Raw genomic sequence first — 23,815 nt, forward strand, 5'->3', positions numbered from 1 at the left:
CTTGCCTCAAAGATTATTTTAATATTTAATTCCAAAAAAACAGTTGGGTTTTTTATTACTGCTGCTTACTTACCAAGGCAGATATTGTCAATAAATATACTGATAAGCTATTGGGTTTCTTATCGCCGATGCTTGATTGCTTAAAAGGTTATTTAATTAAATTAAATTTTTTTTTGTGATTCAAGATTTAAATCCTAATTGAATTGTTATTATTTCTTGAATCTTTGAATCCTGTGGACAGCCCTTCGGCTGTAAATACAATCTGTATACATATTACGTTTGCTACTCCCTCACTTTTGCTCAAGACCACACGAATTTTCTTAACGATTATTGTTCAATAATCCGAATTTTTTCTTGCAATACAAAAAAGAGATGATTCCATGTATCATTACCAATCGTATTTTTTGTTAACACATTTTTTAGCACATCTATTAAAGAGCCACAAAATTATTGCGCTGTTACTATTGACAGAGAAAACAACTGACAGAAAATATTAGCAACTAGCCTTCCCCCTTGAAAAATACATGCCTGATCTTTTTTGATAATCGACCTAATAGATTTAATACTTTTTTTCGTATTATTCTTTATTTTAATGTAATTTAAAAAAAGCGATTTCTTTACATCTCAGTTCCATAATATTGCAATACAACTTTTTTTTAAATTCCTTTCTTTCAGACGATGAAAATTCAGTTGGTTGTAATAAATTATATTTTATAATTGGTTGAAATAAATTATATGCTAAATGTGCTAAAATTTTTATATCAGTTTATTTTGAAATTTTGATTTTTTTTGTGTAAACGTTTTGGAAATTAAAATTTTTTTGACATATTTTTATAAAATCATGCATGACCAACAGAATATATTAATTACCCCAAGCAGAACTACCAAATTATGATTTGGTCTTTTTACAAAATTATTTTTTTAAATAAAATAGTTGTAAAAAAAACTAATAAAAATTTTTTGACTGGGCACAGTGCATTTGGTGGAGGTAAAAATGTGTAATTTGTAGTAATAACATGAAAATAACTTAAAATATCAAAAAATATAACACATTACGTATTTAATTCTACAGTATTTTAATATTCCAAAATTAAATAACTCGATCTTATCACTTTTTCAGCTTTCTGGAGGAATTCCATAGAAAAAAAAAATAGTTGTATGATAGTCTAAAAACTTTCCGAAAAATCCTTATTTTTAAGGTTAAAGTCTCTGGACAAATCGATTAACTTACGGTAGGGTATTAAGACATCAACTTTATCAATTACCTTAAAGTATATGAAATAGGTTCATTAAATAATCACATTAAAAAATTTTGAATACGCTTCTATATTCACAACATAAAGATGATTTATCATTCTAATTAATTATAAGAATGCTTAACTCAATTAAAAAGTCATTGAATTTTAAGTCTCAAACTTAAATATCATAAAAAGGACTTATAAGCATGTGCTACCAGCTGGTCTTAGACAGCTCCGCAGATGCAGCATCGATCTTACAAAATTATTACATCATTATGTCATCCTTGACGATATGAATTTCTTATAAAGAAATTACCAAAATTCCGAATGACAGGAATAATTACACTGCGATCTCAGTTATTGTGTTTGCTTATTTTCTAAATAATAACATCACTAAAACGTTACACTTGCAAAGGCCTTGCACCAGATGATGGCTTTGCTATGTAGAAGCTTGGTATTCCACTGTATCTGAAAATATCAAATTAGGTTAAAATCAAAGCATTTATTTATTTATATGTAAAAAATTATGAACACAATATTAGCATGATTTCAACTGTCAACTGCAAACAAACAAAATAATCACCCGAGCAATTATCTCATTAATTTTATTTATTTGTTTATACATCCATAACCAGAGCATACAAAACATACAGAGCAATATAAACATGTGAATTCCCTTGTAACCCATTTAACTTTTTATTAAAATAAATAATAACATAAAACTAATAACAAATAAGTAAGTCAAAATTGAGACTATAATAATATTTTCCTTCTCAATAATTATAATCAGTTAATATTTTATTATTTCTTACTGTAAAATGAAATATGAAATACGATTTTATTCCGTCATTAAATTATCTATAAACCATTATTATGAAAAATTAGCAATAATTTTAAGAAATTTTAATCAGTTGCTCAAAAATGTTATATTATTTGATAATAAATAGTACGTATAATCAATTATAATCTGTATAAAACGTAATATCAGTTTTTATTTTTTTCTTTACGTGCCAACAAGTTATCGTTTCTTGCAAAAATATAAGAAATAAAAATAAGTAATGACAATTAATAATCACAGTTATTAAATTTGATTCTCACTCTAAAATGTAGCTTTTATTACTTCTAATAATCAATTCTTACCACTTATTGTTAGTTATTCACTAAGAGAGGCTTAAACTATAAAAATACAAATTTTGACATCAAACCAAATTATTAATTTTCCCCTTGTGAAAAAAATACACGGCAAATCTCACCAGTTGCATTAATAGAAAAAAAAAAAAAAAAAAAAAAAAATTAACGATAATTCTGTGGTGGAAGCAAATCGACCTTCCAATATGCATTACCCGAGAACTGCATAAAACAAAAACTCCAACGAAAGAGAAAAGCGTAACCTACTTCTCCTTGACGAGCCGGATAACCGTATCCACCGCGTCCCTCTTGAGCAGCGTGACGGTGCAACCACCGAATCCAGCGCCCGTTAGCCGACTGCCGAGGACACCGTCGACTCCTCGGGCTATCGACACCAGAGTGTCCAGCTCTTTCGAGGACACCTCGTAGTCGTCGCGCAGTGAGTCGTGGCTCTCGTTCATCAACCGCCCGAAGCGCTCGAGCTCGTTGTTCTCGAGGCTCTGCGCTGCCTCGAGCGCGCGCTTTATCTCCGAGATGACGTGACGTGCTCGCTTGACCGTCACCTCGCTCGCGTTCTTCGACCTCAGCACTGCACGGAACAAACGAATTTTATTTGCTAATTCAACACGCGCTGTTCCCACCTTGAGTAGATGGATGTGTGTATATATATATATACCATCGAGATCCTGCAGGTCAGCTTCGCGCAGGCTTTTCTTGCCGAGGAGGTTGGCGGCCTCGTGGCAGGAGTCGCGGCGCTCGCAGTACGCGCTTGAGCTGAGCTTGTGCGGCGCATTGGAGTTCGTGATGAGGAAGACCTTGTCGCCGAGGTGCTGCATCGGTATCTGCTTGGCGCTGAGGTCCCGGCAATCGAGGAGGAGCGCGTGGCCCTCGAGGCCCATCGCTGATATCAGCTGGTCCATTATCCCACATGGCACGCCCGCGTACTCGTGCTCGGCTTTCTGGCATGCCAGCGCCTGTGATCGCGAATACCATGGATTGATTGTTTGTTTTTACTTCATGCGATATGTAATATTTCGACATCTGGAGTGTGAAAATAATGGTCACGATTACCCAATGTAATGGCTCTTTAAAATGGTGCTTTAATCTTTGACTTTTTTTGTACAAGATTTAAAAAATACAATTGAACTTTATTTGGAATTTTTTGTTTTAAATTACGACGCATTATATGACCATCTTTTTAGTCTCCTAAATTAAAAATTTACGGATTTTTATCGCGAAACAAATTATTTTTGTTTTCATAAATGCTGCTTTACTAACAAGAGCTATGGATGTATAGATAAACTTTTTATTCGCTAAAGTGCCCAGAATATATTAAAAAACAAGGGGTTGCAATAAAATAATAACCTAAACCACTTTGAGACTATACATTAAATGATGTTTACAGATTATTTCAAAATTATGACAACATTGAAATTATTCGCTTTTCATGTTGTTTTTTATATTATTAAAAATTGCCATTTTCCCTTTTTTCGAGGGTTAAACAAATAATATCTTGGAAAGTATTAACTTTGAAGTAAAATTGCTAGAGATTTTCGTTTGATGTCCAAAGAACATGGAACAATTTTTCCAGGAATCATAAACAATTTTTGAAATTTGTTAAAAAAATTTGTTTAAAAACTTTTGGATAAACTTTTAGATCTGACATCATGCATATTTATTTTCAGGAGATCATTTCACACGAGAAACTGAATCTAAATTTTTTTTTTCAACTAACTTGAAGTTACGGCCTGGACTTTGCAGTTTTCCTCGAAATTCTATATTTTCAAGTCGATTCCTCAAGATGAACGATAGATTCCGTATTTTCGTACAATAATTTCGAGATTTTTTTTTTCAAACTTTAAAAAGTATTGTTTTTAATCTGATATTAAAATAATTTAGCGTTTGCTCAAGAGTCTTAAGAATGTCGATTAATTATTTTTTTAAACAAATGTTTAAAGTATTGTTTTCAGGAACTCTTCGAGTGCAATATTTTTTATTTCAGGTTTAATAATATATATTTCGTAAAACATTAAAAAAGTATTTTTTTTTGTTTTGTTTCATCCCACCATATCTTATTTATCCCCCATTCCCTCCATTTTCTGAAAAAAATTATATCATGATTGAATTGCAGGTTTTATAATTTAGTAAACAGTGTACTAGCCTGATGGCCTATTGCGATACTGATATCTTGTTTTCGTAACTCGTCATTCATTCGATTACTAATAAAACCGAGACGCGCTTTACTGCGTTTTGTAGTTTGTTACTAAAGCATGGATGGAGTTAAAAAATGTAAGTATTATGGCGTAGTAAAAAAATCAATGCACAAATTTTAATACTAATGGTACTTCATGGAATTTTTATATTATTTTTCGTAACCCGTCTTTTTTTGTAACTACAAGCGAGACATACCTGTATAGGAATTACACAATAATTTAGTATTTGAATTTTAACTACATTGATTAATTGACTGTTATTTATTGAAGTTAACATCCGTAAATGAGTATAATTGTTAATTATAAAAAAAAATGAAAATCAACTACATATGTTTTCTGACTAATACCTACATGGCTACGATTTTTGGTAAATTAATATCGAAAATAGGAACGATTAATCTTAAGCTTTCATTGTTCAAACTATTTTACTTGCATAATCGGATTCTTGGGTCCATCGCTATAAATTTTAACAAGACCATACTATTAATCATAGGTACTACAACATTTTTACCTTCGAGATTTCTTAAAGATCTTTTTTCAAGTTACTTTAGCTACAAATAATGCGGTATCTCAAGTTTACACTTGCATTTATCATGCACTTACTTTCAAAGCAGTAAATTTTCATTTGATTCGAACTATTATCAAACAAAAAGAAGCCATAATTACTTTTACAAAATTTTATTCAGTAAAAAGGGTCATTAGGAGAATTAAAAAAGTAAGATAAAAAATAAAGCATTAATATCAAAAGACGTAAAGTAAAATAAAATAAAATACGTTTTTTTTTATGTTTTTTAAATATATTTTACATGGAGCCATGCTGATTCATTTAATACTGCCTCTTACCGTGACAGATATCAATTCATTTATTAGTGTCAGTGGAGAAAAAAAATTGAAGGTTTTATTAAAACTACAAGGAATCTACATGTCACTAGCCTCGAAGGGTGCATATTGTGACCCAAAGGTTAGTTTGACATCTAATCTTACAACTAACTTCAGCACATTTTATAAAATCTCAGGTTCAATTCGATGTAATTGAACTTTCAGTTCGATACTAATCGCTATCTCCTTTTTATGATAGGATTAATTAAAACAACGAAAAATGTATCAAATTTTTATTCGCTGCCAATGTTTGTATTTTAAGTTTAAAGTTATTTTTTGGACATTAGATGGGCCTGTTGGCCAGTATAGGTTGGAAATTTTGTTTCATCTAAAAAAATTTCACGATTGCTACCATACGTTTTTAACACGAATATTTATATCTAGTTAGTATGGATAAATTGAGTCCAAGTATCAATAATTTATAATAGTAGTTTTCGTCGGATAAGTGCCATGGTCTCTGGGGCTATATTGCGGCCCGAGGGACGTAAGGTAGCAGCGGAGCGATTGCACTTATGTGGCGAATCCTATTTTTCCTATCGAGGGCACACCCGACCTTTAAAAACGCCCGAGGTTGGAATGGTAGTTTTCCTACGAGTTTGAAAAGTATTTGTTTGCGGCCCGAGCCGAAGGCGAGGGACGTAACGAAGACTTTTCGAACGAGTTCCGGAAAACTGCTTTTTCGCCCGAGGAAGTACCAGCCTCCCAAAACCACCCGAGGGCGGAAAAAATACTTTTTCTAATAGAATAAAAATTTTACACAATATTTTTTAGTTTTCTTTGCGAAAAAATACAAAATACGTTGTAGAGTTATATAACCCGTGAGTTATATGCATGAAAAAAATGTTATTGGTATACAAGTGTAAAAAATTAAAAAAGGAAGATTCACCTTATTATTTTCTTGTACTTAGTCTGGATTGAAAGCATCCCATGCATTGACGTTACAAAATGCCAAAAAATTTTCGAAGGACGTGGTTGTTGTACGTGTTTTCCCGAGTCACGTGTATTGTTTTTCTTACCAAGGGCGCAAAGTGCAATTTTTCACTTGCGGGTACACTATGCGCCCAGTAAATCGCTTTCTGTCCGTGGGCACAAAAAGACAACAAGGGTGCAAAGTGGCAGTTGCACTTTGTGCCCATGGTAAGAAATGTAAATTTAAGCTTGTAAAGCTGCATTACTAAGGTAAAGTACCCAATAGTTGGACACTTTTGACAGTCGAAATTTTCTTTGCTGATTTATAAAAAACTAACAAAAAATGACGTTCAAAAAAACCTTGTATTAATTATTTTAAATTTTTTTTATTTATGAGAAAAAAATTTTAATTATCAGCTTAATAAACAAAGAAAAAATTAATATCAAAGAAAAATCATCAAGACCCAGTATCTGGACACTCATGACCAGGTACTGGAACCAACATGAGACTTTGGACTAGTAGTTTTATACCCTATGTCAATTAAATGGAAAGGAGGTTATAGGGTGGACCTAATTTCAAAATGCTTTTTTACATCTCTCAACTACTCAATGATTATAATCTTTTTCACTGCATGGTATAGTTTCTGGTCATCATTCAACTTTATTTTAGTTTTCAACAGTAACATAACTATGTTAATTTAGTTACAATCAATAATTTTAAGTGTTTTTTACTGTCCAAGTACCAGGTATAGGAAAAATCTTATGTTATCGAATGGAAGCTACTCTTGGACAGAGTTATTTATATTTTTCGATGGGTCTAACTCTGATAAACTCAACAAAAATTATAATAATATACATTTTGCAACTTAACTGTAGTTAGAAAATAACTTGAACGTTCTGTGCCCAACTATAAATTATAATTTTTGGCGATTTTTTCCGTGTCCAAGTCCTGAGTATAGGAACACTTCTATTTTATTCAAGGGATCTATTATTGGACAGCAAGCTTACATGCTTCGCATTTGAAAAATGTTTTTTTTTTACGTAAAAACGAAAAAGAGTTTTAAAGATAAATTTTTTCATCAGGCATTATTGTGCATTGATGGATTATAAATAAATTTTTTTTTTTCCTATTTGAAAACGTCTTCCATTCGAAAATGTTAATTATATTAGACTGTCCAACTACTGGTGCTATTTTTATTTCTATCCAACTACTGGGTACTTTACCTTATTAGATTTTGTAAAACCTGACAATTATGGATTAAAGAGGAGAAAAATCAAGAAACAATTCCAAAATCACATTGTAAGTCTAAGTAAATTAAAAAAAAAAAAAAAAATGGTAAAAAATTAGAAAAAACAATACAATAAATTACTACTTTACCTTGTCTTCTGGTCTTGTTGAAGTTTCACCCGTCATGCATTCTAAGAATGTGTATGTAGCCACTTCTAATGCAGCGGAACTACTGAGGCCAGCACCGACGGGAACTGTCGAAACAACCACAGCATTGAATCCTGGAATTGGCTCTGGAAAGATGATACATTTAATAGATTATTATTGGCACTCGATTCATACAGTCCATTTAATTGAAACATCCACAACGTCCTCTGGTTGTATCCCTTTCATTAAATTTCTAAATAAATTTCCTTTCCAGACATCATAAAATAAAGAATGCTTTAATGATCGCGAAACTTGATACATCGTGTGTGACATGGACATTAGTTTGAGCATATAACGGTTGGATTGTAATTATGCCTTACTATTAAAATTGATAATTTCATTATTATGAGCGTCCTCCATGGTATCAGACAATAAATTTATGAACAAATCCCTAGTTTGTTCTCTAATAATGAATTTGATTAAGACAACCCCGCAAACACATTTTCTCAAGATTTCTTGTAGATATCTTGTAAACTTTCAATTTCTATTTTAAAGACATTTTTGGGGTTCGAAAAAATTCACCTTCAAAGACGTCTTTTAGATGGACATTAGAAGTCTCCAAAATTCTAGATCGAGATCAACCTAATTGTAGGAGATGACTTATCTCGGAGATGATATACAGAAAACAAGATGAGCACAACACGAGCAAGAAAAAGATATTTTTACTTCACTGTATATACGTACCATATCCATTACTAAGAAAATTCAAACACCTGAGGTTTGGTTAATTTATCTATTTCTGTTTTGATTCTCATTCATGCATAGCCCAGGTAAGAAAAGAACATGCCTTAAATTGTCAACACACTAAAAGCTTTTGTTCATTAACAAATTTATGGAAATTTTTGCTTCTTCGAAATACCTAAAACTTGCATGAACTACTTTAAAAATTAAAAACTGGAGGTCTGTTTGAATTATTATGTGCAACAGTTTTTAAAAGTTTCAGACTTCCAGGTATTTTCATTTCCAAGATATTTAAAATCGAAAAAAAAGTACTTTTGTAACTTAAAACACAATTTGTTAATAGAGAAGCGGCTTTGACCATCATCATTCTTTCATGGGGTACAAGTGAGGTTTGACGAAACAGGAAGGAAAAAATAACATTACTTGAAAAATTAGCGATGCAGCCCTTAACGTAGTTTGCCCATTTGGGCTCACCAGGCTTCATTGTCTCACGACTGCTGCAATCGAATTCCGCCGTGCTTTGGGTGCCAATGGCCTCACACAGTGACACGATCTTGCAGCTTTTTGTATTGTCGTTTGGCTTGCCGGCAATCACTGTGACCACTGGCAGCGCCTGTAACATTTATAGGTACCTACAGTTAATTGAAGTATTTTTTACAAAGATAGACTAGTCTAAAAGGGCAGTTTTTTTAATACAATCAAAAGGACACAGGATTCTTTGCACGATGGTTTAGAAAATTAGCTGGGTGTTATAACCGATTCGTTTTTGACGGGAATTTGTACAAAAATAACTTAGGAAAAATGTATGATAAATTAAAAAAGAAGCTATTGGTTGACTTGGGGATTAGCATACTGGCTGGGGAATCAACACAGTTTAACGGGTTGTTGGCTCGATTCCTGATCAAGAACACTCGAATTTTTTTTCAAAAATTCTTACAAGGAATAGAATTTGCCATATCCATTAAGAATAAGATTTGATTTTGAGAAACTATGTATTTTAAACGTTAATGTTAGGATATATGTACTGTAGTAAATCTAAAAGTCTTTTCTTTTCTTTTTTTTTTTGTTGTAAGTAGCTTATTGTTCTTTTCTTACAAATAATCAAAAATTAAAATAGTGAAATGTTGCAATGGGTTAGGCATATCAATCTACACTCAACTTTTCGGAATGGTAACCTTAAGTAAATTAGTCATTTATGACAAGTCGTAGGCGGAAAAAAATTTTCTGTTCTTATCAATTTGGTATCTAAAAAATTCTAAAGCATGTTGAATTCAGAACGGTCCAGAAAAACATAAGGTAAATATCACTCAATTTCTCCGTTATTTTAACCTAATGAAATTTCGGTCTAGCCCCTCCCCAAATCATTCAAATACTCGCTATAGCCTCTCCCTCTCATTTCGATAAGCCTCCCCACACCCCCCTACAATTTGTCTCTTTTATTAATTTATAAATCGCTGCTGGATAAAGATGTGACTCCTATTTTTTCCACTATCTATAAGGCAAATATCAAAAACTATTTTTTCTTCGAGTGATTATAAAAATTGCTTAGCGTTCAAACCCACTTCAAGTAATTGAAATATTCTTGACACAATACGTTCACCTAATTTACTATACAAAACATACTATTTATATTGAAAGTTTAACTGTAGTATTTAATAAGCATTTTAATAAATATAAAAATCCTGATAAAAAAATGTTTACAAATATTGTATTTAGTATACTTTTGTTAATGATTATTTTTAATTTATTGCTTTTTTCGGTATTTTTATTTACTTTTTGTCCTCCATTTGAAATAATTTGTTAAATCGGATTTCTAGGAGCTCAAACTTTTATTTGCTGATAAAAATATACAAAGATTTGAATTGCACTCAAATATTTTTTTCACGTACAATATTGTAATGAATATTAATTAAGTTTGTTTTCAGAGGTTTGTGGTACAAGAAGTGTTTTTCCCAATTTCTTTGTTATATTTTATTGACATATATAATTGTTTAGTTATTATAAGCTTTGGGAGTTGACTATGTTGTTTCATACCTGTACCTCACATCATGAGTGATGAAATGATAAAATTAAAAAACAATTGTTTGAAACGGAATTAAAAAATAATTGTTTGAAACGGAATCGACTTCTAAATTAATTGAAAGACAAATTTATGTCTGTTACGTCTATTATTACTATACTATACGCAATGTCTTATAAATTATTTAAATAGACAATTTTAAAATTATATCAGGAAGTGTTTGTAAAATTCAACTTAACTCAGGTGTTATTGAAAAAAATCAAACGTTACAAAAAAACCAACAATAAACCGGCACTTTCTTGGCGTAAAAATGTTTGCTTATCTCAGTATTGGGAGAAAGTTATGGGCTGCTGTAAGGGATTTTGTTTTTAAATTAAATGAATATTATACATTAATTAGGTTAATTATACCCCATGTGAATTGATAAATTTTATATGCAAGTAGAATGAAGTAGCCGACTAAAAAAATAGATTTAGTTACCACAGAAATACCTACAAAATCTGTATAGCAATGAAAATCCTTGAAGCCTGATATGGATACCCACATTTTAGATGAAACTTAGAAAAGTAAAATGAGGAGTAACGAAACTAGCCGTACGTTAAAGACTCTGCCCTGAAACTTATCCTAAAAATCATAACATTAATAATGATTGTAATCATAATTTTAGTTTTTAACATATAAATAAACAGCTCTGTAAAATTTGAAGTTAAAATAAACATTATTCCCAAGTCCGCTGCACAGCCACTGCACAATACAATCAATAAGTAAAAAGAATTCTAATTGATGAAAAAGTATAGATAATGAGAATATTCTAGTATTTGGAACATCAGGTTTTGCTATCGTTCCAGTCATTGAAAAAAAAAGTAAGTGAAGCTTTGAATTCCATTCACGCTTTACGCATAAAATATTAATATTAGTACCAAGAGCCCACATGATAATCTACGTAACATTACAAATGATTTTTTAATGGCATTTTTAACGTGTTTTCGATCGTGTTTCCTTATGTAGTTAGCCTAACGTCGTTACACATATTACTCAGAAAGAAACCACGTGAGCATGTCCATATGAATTTGTTTTCATATACATGAGTGGATTTTTTTTACATCGATGGATACGTCGGCTATTCGTGATTCTTCCCACCTTTTTGTTCGATACAACTACGAAGTGATACGATAAGTGACGAGTACATCACGAGTGACAGTACCCTCTCTCCATTTCCTTATTGTCTTTTCTAGTTGTGTTTCTTCTGCCACTAGTATCAGTAAAAATAGGAACTCGACTGTTTCGTGAGGTCGAGAGTGCCTGGAAGAACATATCAAAAAGCTTCAATTCAAAGTTATCTGTGAAGTCTAATTTAATTAAAAATCGTAATAAATAGAATCCGCTTCACAATGGCAAGCAACAGTTCTAATTCACGGATTGTGTACACTTATGAGAATCCTATGTACAAGTATGCAAGTACCTCACAAATGAAGCAAGACACTAGATATGGCACGTTCTCCAACAGCTCAAGTTCTTCTACGTCCACGCGAAGTGCAAATGTACCTAAAAACTCTTTTGGAACGAATTTCTCGAATGTCAAGGATTTTGTCTCCAAATTATGTTGTTCTAAGAAATAACAATGAGTGTCTTGAAACAATTAAAATCAAAGATGCATCTAACTAATAAGACTAGATTTTTTAATAAATTTGGAAAAATTTTACGATACAAATGAAATCGAGTATCCGTCAATGTAAGTGTTCATTTATTAATCTATATAATCCTCCTCATCATTGCTCTTCCAAAGAATTCAACATTGTATCGATCACCTTTTATTTTTTTCAGTATTTTAAATTTACATCATGTCTATAAGTTATTCTAAACTGCTAATATTAAATCATTTACCGTGTAAAAAAAACCATGACTCCAGTAAGGATTTCACAGTTTCTAATTTAATTTACTAGTGATCAAACATTATTAAAAACGATAGTTGTATACTTTTAGCTGATCCAATACCATATCTGGTAAAAAAATTATTACAATTTATTGATGGTACGTAATCATTTATTTTTGTAACAATGACAAACTTAAAAAAAAAAATTATTAGTCATCGAAGTTATCGTCACATTTTACCTTTTAATTAACAGCCAAATAAAACAGAAGATAAAATCGTTTCAATTACCACACAGCTAAATATAACGTTATTACTTCGGTACAAAAAAAACTGTATTGACGTGAAACAAAAAATTTTTTTTTAATTGAATAAAAAAAAACGCTTGTATTGTAAAAGCGTAAAACGGTACAAAAATTGATGAAAATTAGTACATAGTTTGTACAAAGTTTTCTCAAAGCCTTATTTATTTCTTTGAATTTTTATTCAATATGCTAATGTGAATAGATAGTACGAGAAAAGAGGCTTTCACTCATCACATCATGCTTTGTTTTTTCTCCACAAAAGCTATTATTTTTTTTATTTTCTTGTCATGTAGTCAATTAAAATAATCACAGTGATACTAAAACTGATACGAGTGCCCCAAAAATGACGAGCCAAAGCTCTTAGCTCGCGGGGCATCGGCAGCTACAGCTGCCACAAAATAGCCCGTGATGTCTCGACGTGGTTACTTTTCGTCCCGAGCGAGGGTATACACAAACTACCTTGACGCGGATAGGGTTTATAAATTTTTGGGTGCGTCCTAGAGGCGGCTACTATTGTCCTGAACATCGATGCACCATATCAAATTTTCACGTGAACGAGATATTTAGTTAAACGCAAAGGTTGATGCTAGATCGTTGTCTCAGCCGTCCGGACCAATTATACAGTATTAAAAGCCACCGACTGTAAGGAGAGAAAGACGAAATATCAAAAACCAGTGAACAGTGGGTGCTTGGGTACCCAAATATTATAAAGTTATACTTCTATGAAATTTTATGGCAGATAATATAATTATAAATATAAATACACCTTACATGAAATGATATTATGTAGTAAGGTGGTGCAATTATCGTTGGAATGAGTATACCTAAGTTAATTGGGTGTGATTTTAATTAATATTTAAATATTTCGTAAATGAACGATTATGAACAATAGATTACGACACAGCTTATGAGAAGTCTGCATCAATTTTTCAACATTATTTTTCCAGTTAATTTTTTTAAAAATCGCAACACTTAACACATTTTCTTATGAGAAAGAGAGAGTTTTGCGATTAATAATCGGTTCACTATGGAGATGTGCTTGAATCATAAAAAAAAAAAATTGTTTTTAGAACCAACAGTTCAATTCAACCAAAGTTTCGTATTAGTCGTACCGTATAGTAAATGAACGAAATATGATTAAAATTAAAAAAAAGAAAAATGAGCCAAAAAAAATTAATGTAATAGCACGCAAAAACAATGTAAAAACTTTAACTGTAAACCAAGAGAACAAGTGGCTTTTGAGAAATGATAGAAGATATATTATTTGGTAATAGTTATGTATAACTTAAAAAATACAATGACTTTGTATTTTTAATTAAATGTTATTTCCTGATTGGTGTAAATAATTACGTACATATATGAGGAAATCCACAGAAATTATCCCATTTTTGTCCCCCATTTTCATAAACAAAATTTTTTGAAGGTAACACCGCGCTCATTTTACTCTCAATGTCATGTACTATGAGAAAAAATTATGAACACGGGTTTCACCTTTTTTCAGTGATATACATGCTATTATATCTATACATGTAATCTATATAAATACAATTTTAAGATGTAAAATGCGCTAAATGGGTGTCATCCTCAGTGACACCCGTATTGAAAATTTTTTCCTCGCAGTACACATTACGAGTTAATTAAAGTTATGTAAACACTTTTAATTACTTTATTTGAATAAAGTATTCAAAATATTGTAAATACTAAAATTTTCAATGAATACATTGATTTACATTATTTAAAATACAATATTTAAGATATTTTGTTCGAAACACAAAAGTTAAAAACTTAATATGAATGTATGTAACAATAAAGTTAATAAGATTCTCGATAAATATCGTAACGTATCTGTACATGCTCAGACTTAGGTGAAGTCGTATTTACTATTTAAAAAATTAAGAGATTCAATTACATTAAAAAAAAAATTTGTTTTATTAATTAAATACAGTTTTATTGTTAAAAAATAAAGACTATATGAAATCGTATATACAAATATTTTAACAAATATTTATAGTTTTTCATTACAATATGTAAAAGACACAAAATACAAGATTTTCAATCCAATTACTTTATTTCAAATACAACATTTAAATTAAAATATTTTGAGTGTAGAGAATTGTAACTACACTTGTGTTTGGTCAAATGTATTTAAAATACAAATATATTTAATGGTAGTATTTTAAGTTATATCGTCAAATACACATGTATTTTAAATTTCGCTTTTAAATACTTGATCAAATACAGTTGTACTTTACGTATTATATTCTAAATACTTGGTAAAATACATTTGTATTTTATATACTATAATCAATTACTATAATTTATTACAGGAATCACTATAATTTAAATACTATAATCAATTACAAACTTAATTTTTCAACGTCTTTAATCAGAAAATATAAGGGCGATTTGGTAAAGTACGATTTGCCTGTTTTTTTATCACATACTTCGAGCTTCACCCAGATGCGTAAGCGACACTCCTCTCATCCCTTTGAGAGCGAGTCGGCCTCCGAAATTCTCCGTTATTTTCCTTCTTCTTTCTTCTCCTATATGCTCTTTTGTCTTCTAGGGGAAAATATGTCAAATACATTCAACAAAATTTTTAAAATCCAAATCCTTTTTTGTTTGAAATACAATGTTTCAAATAAAATGTTTTAAATACAATAACTTGAAATATAGTTATATTTGGTCAATGTATTTTAAATTATGTATTTGAAATACAAATGTATATTTGATGACAGTATTTCAAGTTATTTTATCAAGTACAAATGTATTTTAAATAACTTACTCTGGATACAACTGTATTTAAAATTTTTTATTTGAAATATCTAATGAATTAATTGTATTTAAAATATTTCATTAAATTGTTGACTAAATACATTTGTGTTTGATAGAGTAATGGAAATAATTGAGTCAAACATAAGTATTATTTTTCAACGTGCTTGAATTGTAAACATAATTTTGCACGACAAGGTGCATTACCATGAAATTCAAAATTTATATTTTTTATCTTATTATATTTAAACGTAATGTATAATGTTTCAAAGCAAAATCAGCACTATCGTATCATGTCTACTAGTATTACACAAACCCAACTATATTAAATTTTTATAAAAGAACCTAAGGTGAGTTCTTTGAATAGAAAGTATATCCACAATCCTTGCATCTAAGATTAGCTCTTATATAATTTTTAAAAGTCGTGAGCATGAGTATTTATAATTTTTTATTTTTATATTCAATTTTTGAAACCATTACAGGACATTTTCAAGCCGAAAATTAAGTAGAGCTACTTCTAGTTCTGGGGTTTTTGTGTTCTGTAAAAGAAAAAACTAGTACCTGGTGAGCCATTATTTCATTAAAAAACATCCATCAACCTCAGCGCTTGGACATACATACAATATTGAAATTATTTAGGGAGCCGCTACGCATTCGTCAGGAGAATGAGTTGTGAGTGGGAAAATCACTCGGGAACAACCCATACTGGTGCGGTCCCGAAACGCTTTAATTTCATACATTCGTATTTGAAAGACAACATTTAAATATATTTTGAAATACAATTGTAATTCATCAAAGTATTTGAAATAATTAAGAAAATTACAAACGTATTTAAGCAAATCATTTCAAAAACTTCATCAAATACAGTTGTATCTGAAACAATTATTTCAAATAAAAATGTATTTCGTACAACTTATTTGAAATAAAGTACTTGAACTACTTTCTATTCAAATGTTGTATTTAATATTCATCGTATTTAAATACAAATGCGTTTAACATACAAACGTATTTAATGTTTTTATTTGAAATAAAATAGTTTAAATACTGTATTTTAAATAAAAATAATAAATATTATTTTAAACAATTTTTAATGATTAAAATATTCTATTTAAATTTAATACTTCTTTAAGTATTTTGTTTAAACTATTATTCTAGTATAATGACAAATACAGTATTTAGTTCAGATATTTAATTTAAATAAAGTAATTAAGTATTTGGGTAACTTAAATAAAAGCTGAAATAAAGTATTTCAGAGTATTTCAACTCAGTCAAATACCTACTGCCATATCTCTTAGTACGAACGAGCTTATAAAGTTGACACACATTACTCAAACAATGGATTTTAATGTTACGTAAAAGTTTGTACGTCAGACACTAAAATGATGTTTCCGGAAGATTTTTATACTTTACAACACTAATTTGGAAAATTTGTATGCATATTTTTTATCACCTTTGGAGAGATCATCACACGGACTGTAACCCTGCGTTTTTTGTCTACCACGATACTCATCTCATGAAGAAAACTTACCACTTTCACAATACCTTCCTCTTAAGGGCCCTTAAAGGTATGTTAAAAATCTAAACTTTTACTTGAAAATTTGCGTTGATTAATGTTAAAAATATAGGGACAACTTCGTATCACCCGATTGTACAAAACTTGTAAGTTTGAACACTGACTTAACTTTGGATTATATAAAATTTAAGAGCCACCTTAAAAATATGCAGCCACTCAATAAAACCTTCACTGTAGTTATAAAATTATTTTATTCATAGTGTATGCGGAATTATTATTGTTGTTGTTATTATTATTATTATTATTATTATTATTATTATTATTATTATTATTATTATTATTATCATCATTAAGCTGTAATAGATACAAATATGAATCCATTTGCATTTTGCAAGTAATAAATATTGTATTACCATTAATATTGTTAATATTTATATTTTAAATTGTACGTTTGCAACAAGCGTCCGAAAATAAAACTTTTTTTTCTTTTCAAAGTAATCCAAGCAAACGTAGGTGTAAAGCGTTCATATTGACCACTCACCGATAATAGAGAAAACTTTGTGATTAGCTTTTGATGCATATGCAAACCAAAATTTTTACATGAGAGATTAGAGATAACTACTTATTGGTACGATGATAAAATCGCTATCGAAGCACACTTGACCTTACGTCTCAGCAAAGGTTATTGGTGCATCTGCTTACACAGTGCATATTAGATGTCGAGCTCTTATCAGTATAGGCAATAAAAAGCAGGTATATTAGAGTCGGACACACTGATCTAGTATCTATTTTTTCTCTTGTTATGCAACAAAATTTTCAAAACGATCTTTCTTAGCTGTAGGTCCAACTCAACTGAGAGTATTTAAAAAAAAATAAAACTATACTACTGGAAAAAAACTCTTGGTCCACAAAATTCACGTCACGTATCTTTTATCAATTTCCATCTATAGTAGTAAATGTTTAAAAAATTAGCCCAAAGAAGTGAAAAAAAAAAAAAAAAAAAAATCGCCGAAATAAGTAAAAAAACGAAATGCAATGAAAATTTGAATGTACCATCGGTAAAACGAAGCCCTCGTTGTAGTCCGTGTGCTCGCCGATCAAGTTCACGCGGCCAGGCGCGCATACGCACACGGTCGCAGCCACGCCGAATTCCTTGGCGAAACTCTGCAGGGCCCTGGCCTTCACTTCCTCGACCTCGGGATAATTCGTGGCCATTTCTTCTGTCGTGAATTCTATTTCCCACGAAATTCGATGGGACACTTTTGCAATTGTTTGTGGGTGTCGGTCACTTTATTTTAAAAAACTACAACAACAAAAATTTAATTAAGTACGTAGTGCGTCTCGCAGCAGATCGGTGACTGTCAGCGAGAGATCAACTCGAGCGTGTATATATAACGAATTCATTCTCGAGCCACAGACGGGCTCAGATGAATTAGAGAGAAACAGCAACAAAAGATAAAAAGCCGGTACGCTTGTAAGTTTTATGCAAGCCAGTGGCGCCACTATTTACTATGTAACGTAATCTTGTATATCTTCTGATGAGCGATTCCACAAAAAATTAACCACTGTTTGGAGAAAAAAAATTTTAAGGGGCCATTTTAGAGCTATAGTCTGTCTTCAACTTTGATACATTTGATTTAAAAACTCACGGAGATTATTTTCAACAGTCTTAGTGACTTTTTTCATCATTTCAATACATTCTTTCAGTTTTAATAAAAAAACTGAATGCAATTTAAGAACTTTTGCAGATTGTACATTTTTTGAGGGAACTGGAGAGAAAAGTAAAAAATAATGGCCGTGCAATTAAAAAATTTTCAGTTATTCGGTCAAATTTTGCCAATTTTTTAATCAATTCAAACGAATATTTTTTTACTTCGGGCGTTGCTTTCATCTAAAAAAATTATTTATTAAAAGGCCCTTTTTACATACTTTGTACTATTTATTTGGACGTTTGATCAGTCCTTACAGTAAAATGATAAAAAAGACCGGGCTTACAAGTTTTTTGAAAAATCGGTTTTTAAAATTTTAAAATCACTGACAAAACATCTTACAGAGACTTTTTAGGATCACTACAATATTTTGTCTAATCGATACCAAAAAATGAGTCTGTACAGTAATTTATTCTAATTTTTTTTATGTTATTTAACAAATATTAATTTTTTGTAGAATTTTACACACTTACACAATCCTCACTTCTATGTCTATACCCTATACCTACACGCGTAGACGGTACCCATAATCTTGAATCAGATGCATATACATTCATATGCATATATTATACACTAGCGGTTAGAACACAAGCGTAGGAGAATGAGAGAAAACAGTTTTGACAACGTCGGCGATCGGCGTGCGTACTACTAAAAAATACAAGTTCAGTCAATAATACACTATTACCATTGTAACACATGTTGCGGGGCTGCCAGCTCCGCTTTTTCTTCGTATAAACAGAGTATCAGAGTGACAGCAGTTCGGTGGGGGAGCGAGAAGTGCGCGAGTGTGCGTTTCTGAGCTTTGGGTATCAAGTTTTTTTTTTTTTTTTTTTCTATCAAGGATCTGGTCGGGAAATGTGTGATGTCGGTCTCGGATCCTTTGATCAAAGAATTGAAAGGTTTGTTTTCAACATGTAAATTTTCCTCTCGTTTAGATAACATTCGTGTTTTAAATTTAAGGTTAATGTCAGAGAGACGCGTCAACTTGCCAGAGCTTATTACATTTTTATTGAGGTTTTATTAATTATATTTTTTATTAGTGAGACTTGAATGAAAACTAAGCAATTAAGTTTTGCAGTTTAATGTTTTACTTAGGCAAAAAAACTCGTGCAAGTTTCTCTGCAGGCACTTTTCACCTTCATTGTGTACGTTCAACTTATTGATTTTTGTGCAAAGCTCGGGGTGCTCAAGTTTCCCGCCGTTATTTAAAAATTTTTTTTCACTGTCACGAGCTTTTCTTCCATAAATAACTGGCATATTAGTTTATACATGGACACTTTACCTTTTAGTGAGTTCATTTTTTTTTTTTTTTTTTTAGATTGATGACATAGAAGTTAACAAGATTTTGTTTGTCAAGTCAAGTTAATTAAATTTGGGAGACACTTTTTAAAAAATTTCTTTAACAATATAAAATTAACTGTACTATTTAAAAATATGTCATAAGTTTTTCCGAAAAATTTTTTCCCGTTATTGTATTATAAATGATTATAAAAAAAAAGATTTCAGTGAAAATTGAGCATTGCATTTTTAAGATTTTTTCAATTTATTTAAAAGTATTTAAAAATCTATAAAATAATTATTCCTAAATCTAATTATGGAACTAAAAAAATTTCGTGTAAACTTTTTTGTTGAAATATAATCAACAAAAATTAATAAAACATTACAAAAGGTAAATTTATACCTATAAAAAAATACTGCTCTGTATGCGATAGAGAAAACGTAATTTCTTCTTCATGTAAATGAAACATTGAATTAATTGTTTCAGCCTACACGAGAATATTGACTGAGAGAGCGAGTAATATAACCGACGATACGGAAGATCTCGTGCATTTCTGTAAATGCCTGGAAAAATGTTTTCAAAAGGGAGTAGCCATGCGTTTAAACGCCTTTGGAGTTCCAAATGTTCCAGACCCCTGGCACTGTATGGAAGATCTAGCGAAAAGAAAAGACGAGTAAGGATCACTTTTGTTTAATTATTTACATTCGATTCCGGATTGGAATGAAAATCTTTCACCAACCAAGTTGTGCTTGTTACATATAGCTCGCTGATTTCGTTTACGAATATTGTGGAAAATGTTTGTGAAAATCAGAAAGTACAGGAAACCAGCGGTAAATTCAGACTGTTGATAAGGACATGCCTAAGTCGCAAATGCATGCACGCCCCTGTTGGCTATTTAGTGAGTAATGTAATTTTTTTTTTTTTTTTTTTTTTTGTTAAAGTAATTATTTGTCTAACCACATTTTTATCTTGCCTAAAGGTAAGAAATCCGTTTTTAGCATTAAGTTATTATAACACGGACAGTATTCTTGGGGATGAGATCCTTGGTGAGATATTGCACTCGGTGTTGTTACAAATAAGCAAGTTAAACTTTCGATTAAACTTGAGGAACGCAAGCTTTCTGGACGAAACGTGGAATTTACCGGATTGCGTGAGCGTGGAATTCGTGCCTTGCAAAACCCTTGGCATATCGGTCTGGTAATAACAAAAATTTAACAAAATCTTACACACATTGTTTCAACCATCTAATATGATAATGTACGGTTTCAGTTTTACTAAAGGAAAGACGTTGATTATTAAAATTGAAAAAAATTCCGTAGCTTCTTATCACGTGAGCATCACTGTGGAATGTTCATTTTATTATGTTCACTTTTGTCTGCTATATTAAAAACATTACTTTGATTTACAGAATGAATTAGAAGTTGGTGATGTTTTAGACGAAATTAACGGTACTGTTATATCGACTCGAACTCGAGGAAATTTACACAAAATATTTAAGAGAACTGCTTGTCTGCCAATATTTGCTCACATTGTTAAGGTACAAAAGTTTTTAATACGTTATTTGATAGACTTTTCAGCTGCGGGTCATATAGGCTAAGGGGGATCGAGCGCCAATAGATTTTTTACAGATCTTGACGAAACTTAATACGAAAAGGGTTTTAAAATCAAACTATTTTGGGTAACAATAGCTAAATATTCTTTTTTTTAATATATTTCATCTTAATGTCAACTGATATTTATATTGTAAAATAGAGATGTTCTGTTCTGATATCATGTAGCCTCAAGCGCTTGATGTCCCTTAAACTTTTTGATGTTTTTTTTTTTGTGTTAAAAAGTAAAGGAAAGCCACAGTTGATACTTTTTAACGCCAACTCTTTGCTTTCACGAAATGCTGATCAACCATCAAAGTATATTTAATTAACTTCTGTCATTTTTACCTCGAATGTATGCAACATTATAGTATTTTAAAGTGGATTTTTCGACACACAACTTGATTTAAGAATGACAAAATTGATGTACAGATGTTTAAAGTTTTTGGAACATACGTGATTTTTCAAAGATTTTTGCATCTCTATCGTTTTTTCTTACTTGGGCAATGAATAAATAAACCGTAAATTTAAAAGTAGAATGGATAGAAGTGGTCACAAATATCGGAACACATGAAATTTCCCGAAAATGAGCTATAAGTAAACCACACTTCACACTGATTCTTATACATAACGTCTATTATTGGTCCATGAGTGGTAACACTTTCTTCCACTGAACAGCTTCTCAATATTTTTCCATTAACCATTTTCAATTACTTTTACATTTACCAAACTTTACAATAACTTACAAGTGCAAAAAAGTTTGACGTTTCAAAAACTCACAATATAATTGCTGATTAAAAAGACCTTAAAAATGTTTACTTTCAGATTAAAATTTTTCAATCGGAAACCAAATTTTTGATCTCTAGGCAAAGTTAATAAAAAAAAACTGAAGTCGAATAGCCTTGAATTTTTTTCATGTTTTAAAGACAACTTTTAGGGTACATTCGAGTTTAACATTGTTCAAGTTTCTCGCGATAGTTGCGTCCTTATCTTATCGAAAAAACCACTTTACTCAAGTGTATAACATTAAGTGTATTTCGATTATTTGACATAATTTTGAAATAAAACAAATAAAACAGCGTTTAGTAGTGTGGCTGTTTTTGTGTTTTGACAAAAAAAAAGTCATCTTAGAGTTGTATTCGATTGGATGACCAGCATCCAAAAAGTTTTCCCAGTTAGGTTTAAAATATAATACCTTGTCTTAAATTAATAATGATTTTTTTTAGTACCGCAAAGATAAAAATGAGGTTTTTGAGCCAATAGCAGACCTTATAAAAAATTCCGGCCTCGAGGAGTTGAAGATATTACTTAGGAATCCAAAATTAGACCGCACAGAAAGTAATTCTCAAGAAATCGAAAAACCTGCCGAAGAGAGCGAAGAGAACAGAGCACAGCTAGTGGATGTTAAGCCTGGCTATCTGATTGATTACTGCGGTTCGATTGTCATTGGATGCGAGGGTGATGTTCGACAAATTGAGAATGCCATCCGAAAACTGTTACACCCGGGGAACGTCAATTATGTCCCAGTTCGATTGGAGTGCCTTGAACTTGGAGTCAAAATCACCCAAGAGTCTGACAATAAAGTAACAAATGAAAAATAATTCTTCTTTTTTTTTTTTTGTAAATTTAATTATGTCATTAGAAATAATTAAAATGTTAATATAATCATAGGAAATTTTAAACAAATATTACATGGAAATTTCGTCATGTGGAGGATCCAACAACTTTCCATATTATTTCGCATTTATTTCTGGGTAATCGAATTTTTTTATATCATTTGAATCATAAAATAAAAATAATAAATGTACAATAATAATAATAATAATAATACATATGTTTAGAGAAACGAACTGCAGCGTAGCTCTCAACTTTGAGGCGCATGTATTTTTCCATAAAAATAATATGGAAGTTCAAGCAATTCTACAGAGCTTAGGTCAAGGATTTTATCGCACTCATTTTGCAGTTTAATAATATTATTCTACACACTACATTACACATGGATTCTCAAAGAATGCACGAAAGCAGCGATTGTTTTAAAACGCAATACATGTACATCAGTAATTTTAAAACGTATTTAGATTATAGTAACATCATTTTTTTCACTTTTAAATAATACTTCACGATTCGACACGTTATTTTAATGAATTGAAGAAATCGTTGTCCGACATATCTTTTACCTACGTCACTGAATAAAAATATTATAAAAAAAATTAAACCATACTTTTTAAAATAACGATGTAATTCTTGCATGCCTCCTGTTGTTCACGAATTTGTC

At 30.8% G+C, this 23,815-nt stretch overlaps 2 protein-coding genes across 3 annotated transcripts; one reads left to right on the forward strand and one right to left on the reverse strand.

The window, feature by feature from the left end:
* Positions 1–1,317: 1,317 nt before the first annotated feature.
* LOC106643884 (galactokinase) lies at positions 1,318–19,274 on the reverse strand. Of its 2 annotated transcripts, XM_089589937.1 has the most exons (7): positions 19,146–19,274; positions 18,017–18,266; positions 8,907–9,096; positions 7,746–7,888; positions 3,043–3,340; positions 2,634–2,955; positions 1,318–1,706 (listed from the first exon to the last, which is right to left on the reverse strand). In XM_089589937.1, exons 2-7 carry the CDS (start codon positions 18,176–18,178, stop codon positions 1,640–1,642), a joined length of 1,182 nt encoding a protein of 393 aa, XP_089446063.1. In that variant the 5' UTR covers positions 18,179–18,266; positions 19,146–19,274; the 3' UTR covers positions 1,318–1,639. The 2 variants fall into 2 exon arrangements, with proteins under 2 accessions (XP_089446063.1, XP_089446062.1); XM_089589936.1 differs by lacking the exon at positions 19,146–19,274 and having other exon boundaries at positions 18,017–18,333.
* Positions 19,275–19,377: 103 nt separating this feature from the next.
* LOC106646477 (uncharacterized) lies at positions 19,378–23,743 on the forward strand. The gene is made up of 9 exons (XM_089589935.1): positions 19,378–19,571; positions 20,438–20,624; positions 20,714–20,849; positions 20,931–21,148; positions 21,221–21,281; positions 21,360–21,488; positions 22,767–23,123; positions 23,212–23,294; positions 23,382–23,743. Exons 1-9 carry the CDS (start codon positions 19,535–19,537, stop codon positions 23,506–23,508), a joined length of 1,335 nt encoding a protein of 444 aa, XP_089446061.1. The 5' UTR covers positions 19,378–19,534; the 3' UTR covers positions 23,509–23,743.
* The last annotated feature ends 72 nt before the right edge of the window (positions 23,744–23,815 follow it).

The sequence above is a fragment of the Copidosoma floridanum genome, unplaced genomic scaffold, assembly GCF_036245765.1.
Source record: "Copidosoma floridanum isolate Cflo_tuat_1 unplaced genomic scaffold, Cflo_Japanese_pri ptg000011l, whole genome shotgun sequence".
Lineage (NCBI taxonomy): Eukaryota > Metazoa > Arthropoda > Insecta > Hymenoptera > Encyrtidae > Copidosoma > Copidosoma floridanum.

What these genes read in the sequence shown, in the direction of transcription:
- LOC106643884 (XM_089589937.1), bottom strand. Translation starts at nt 18,178, where the DNA reads ATGGCCACGAATTATCCCGAGGTCGAGGAAGTGAAGGCCAGGGCCCTG. An exon ending in AGGGCTTCGTTTTACCGATG is followed by an intron (nt 9,097 to 18,016) that starts GTACATTCAAAT and finishes TAAATGTTACAG; the next exon opens with GCGCTGCCAGTGGTCACAGT. An exon ending in CAACAAGACCAGAAGACAAG is followed by an intron (nt 3,341 to 7,745) that starts GTAAAGTAGTAA and finishes TCGCGATCACAG; the next exon opens with GCGCTGGCATGCCAGAAAGC.
- LOC106646477 (XM_089589935.1), top strand. Translation starts at nt 19,535, where the DNA reads ATGTCGGTCTCGGATCCTTTGATCAAAGAATTGAAAG. An exon ending in ACGCCCCTGTTGGCTATTTA is followed by an intron (nt 20,850 to 20,930) that starts GTGAGTAATGTA and finishes TCTTGCCTAAAG; the next exon opens with GTAAGAAATCCGTTTTTAGC. An exon ending in ACCCTTGGCATATCGGTCTG is followed by an intron (nt 21,149 to 21,220) that starts GTAATAACAAAA and finishes GTACGGTTTCAG; the next exon opens with TTTTACTAAAGGAAAGACGT.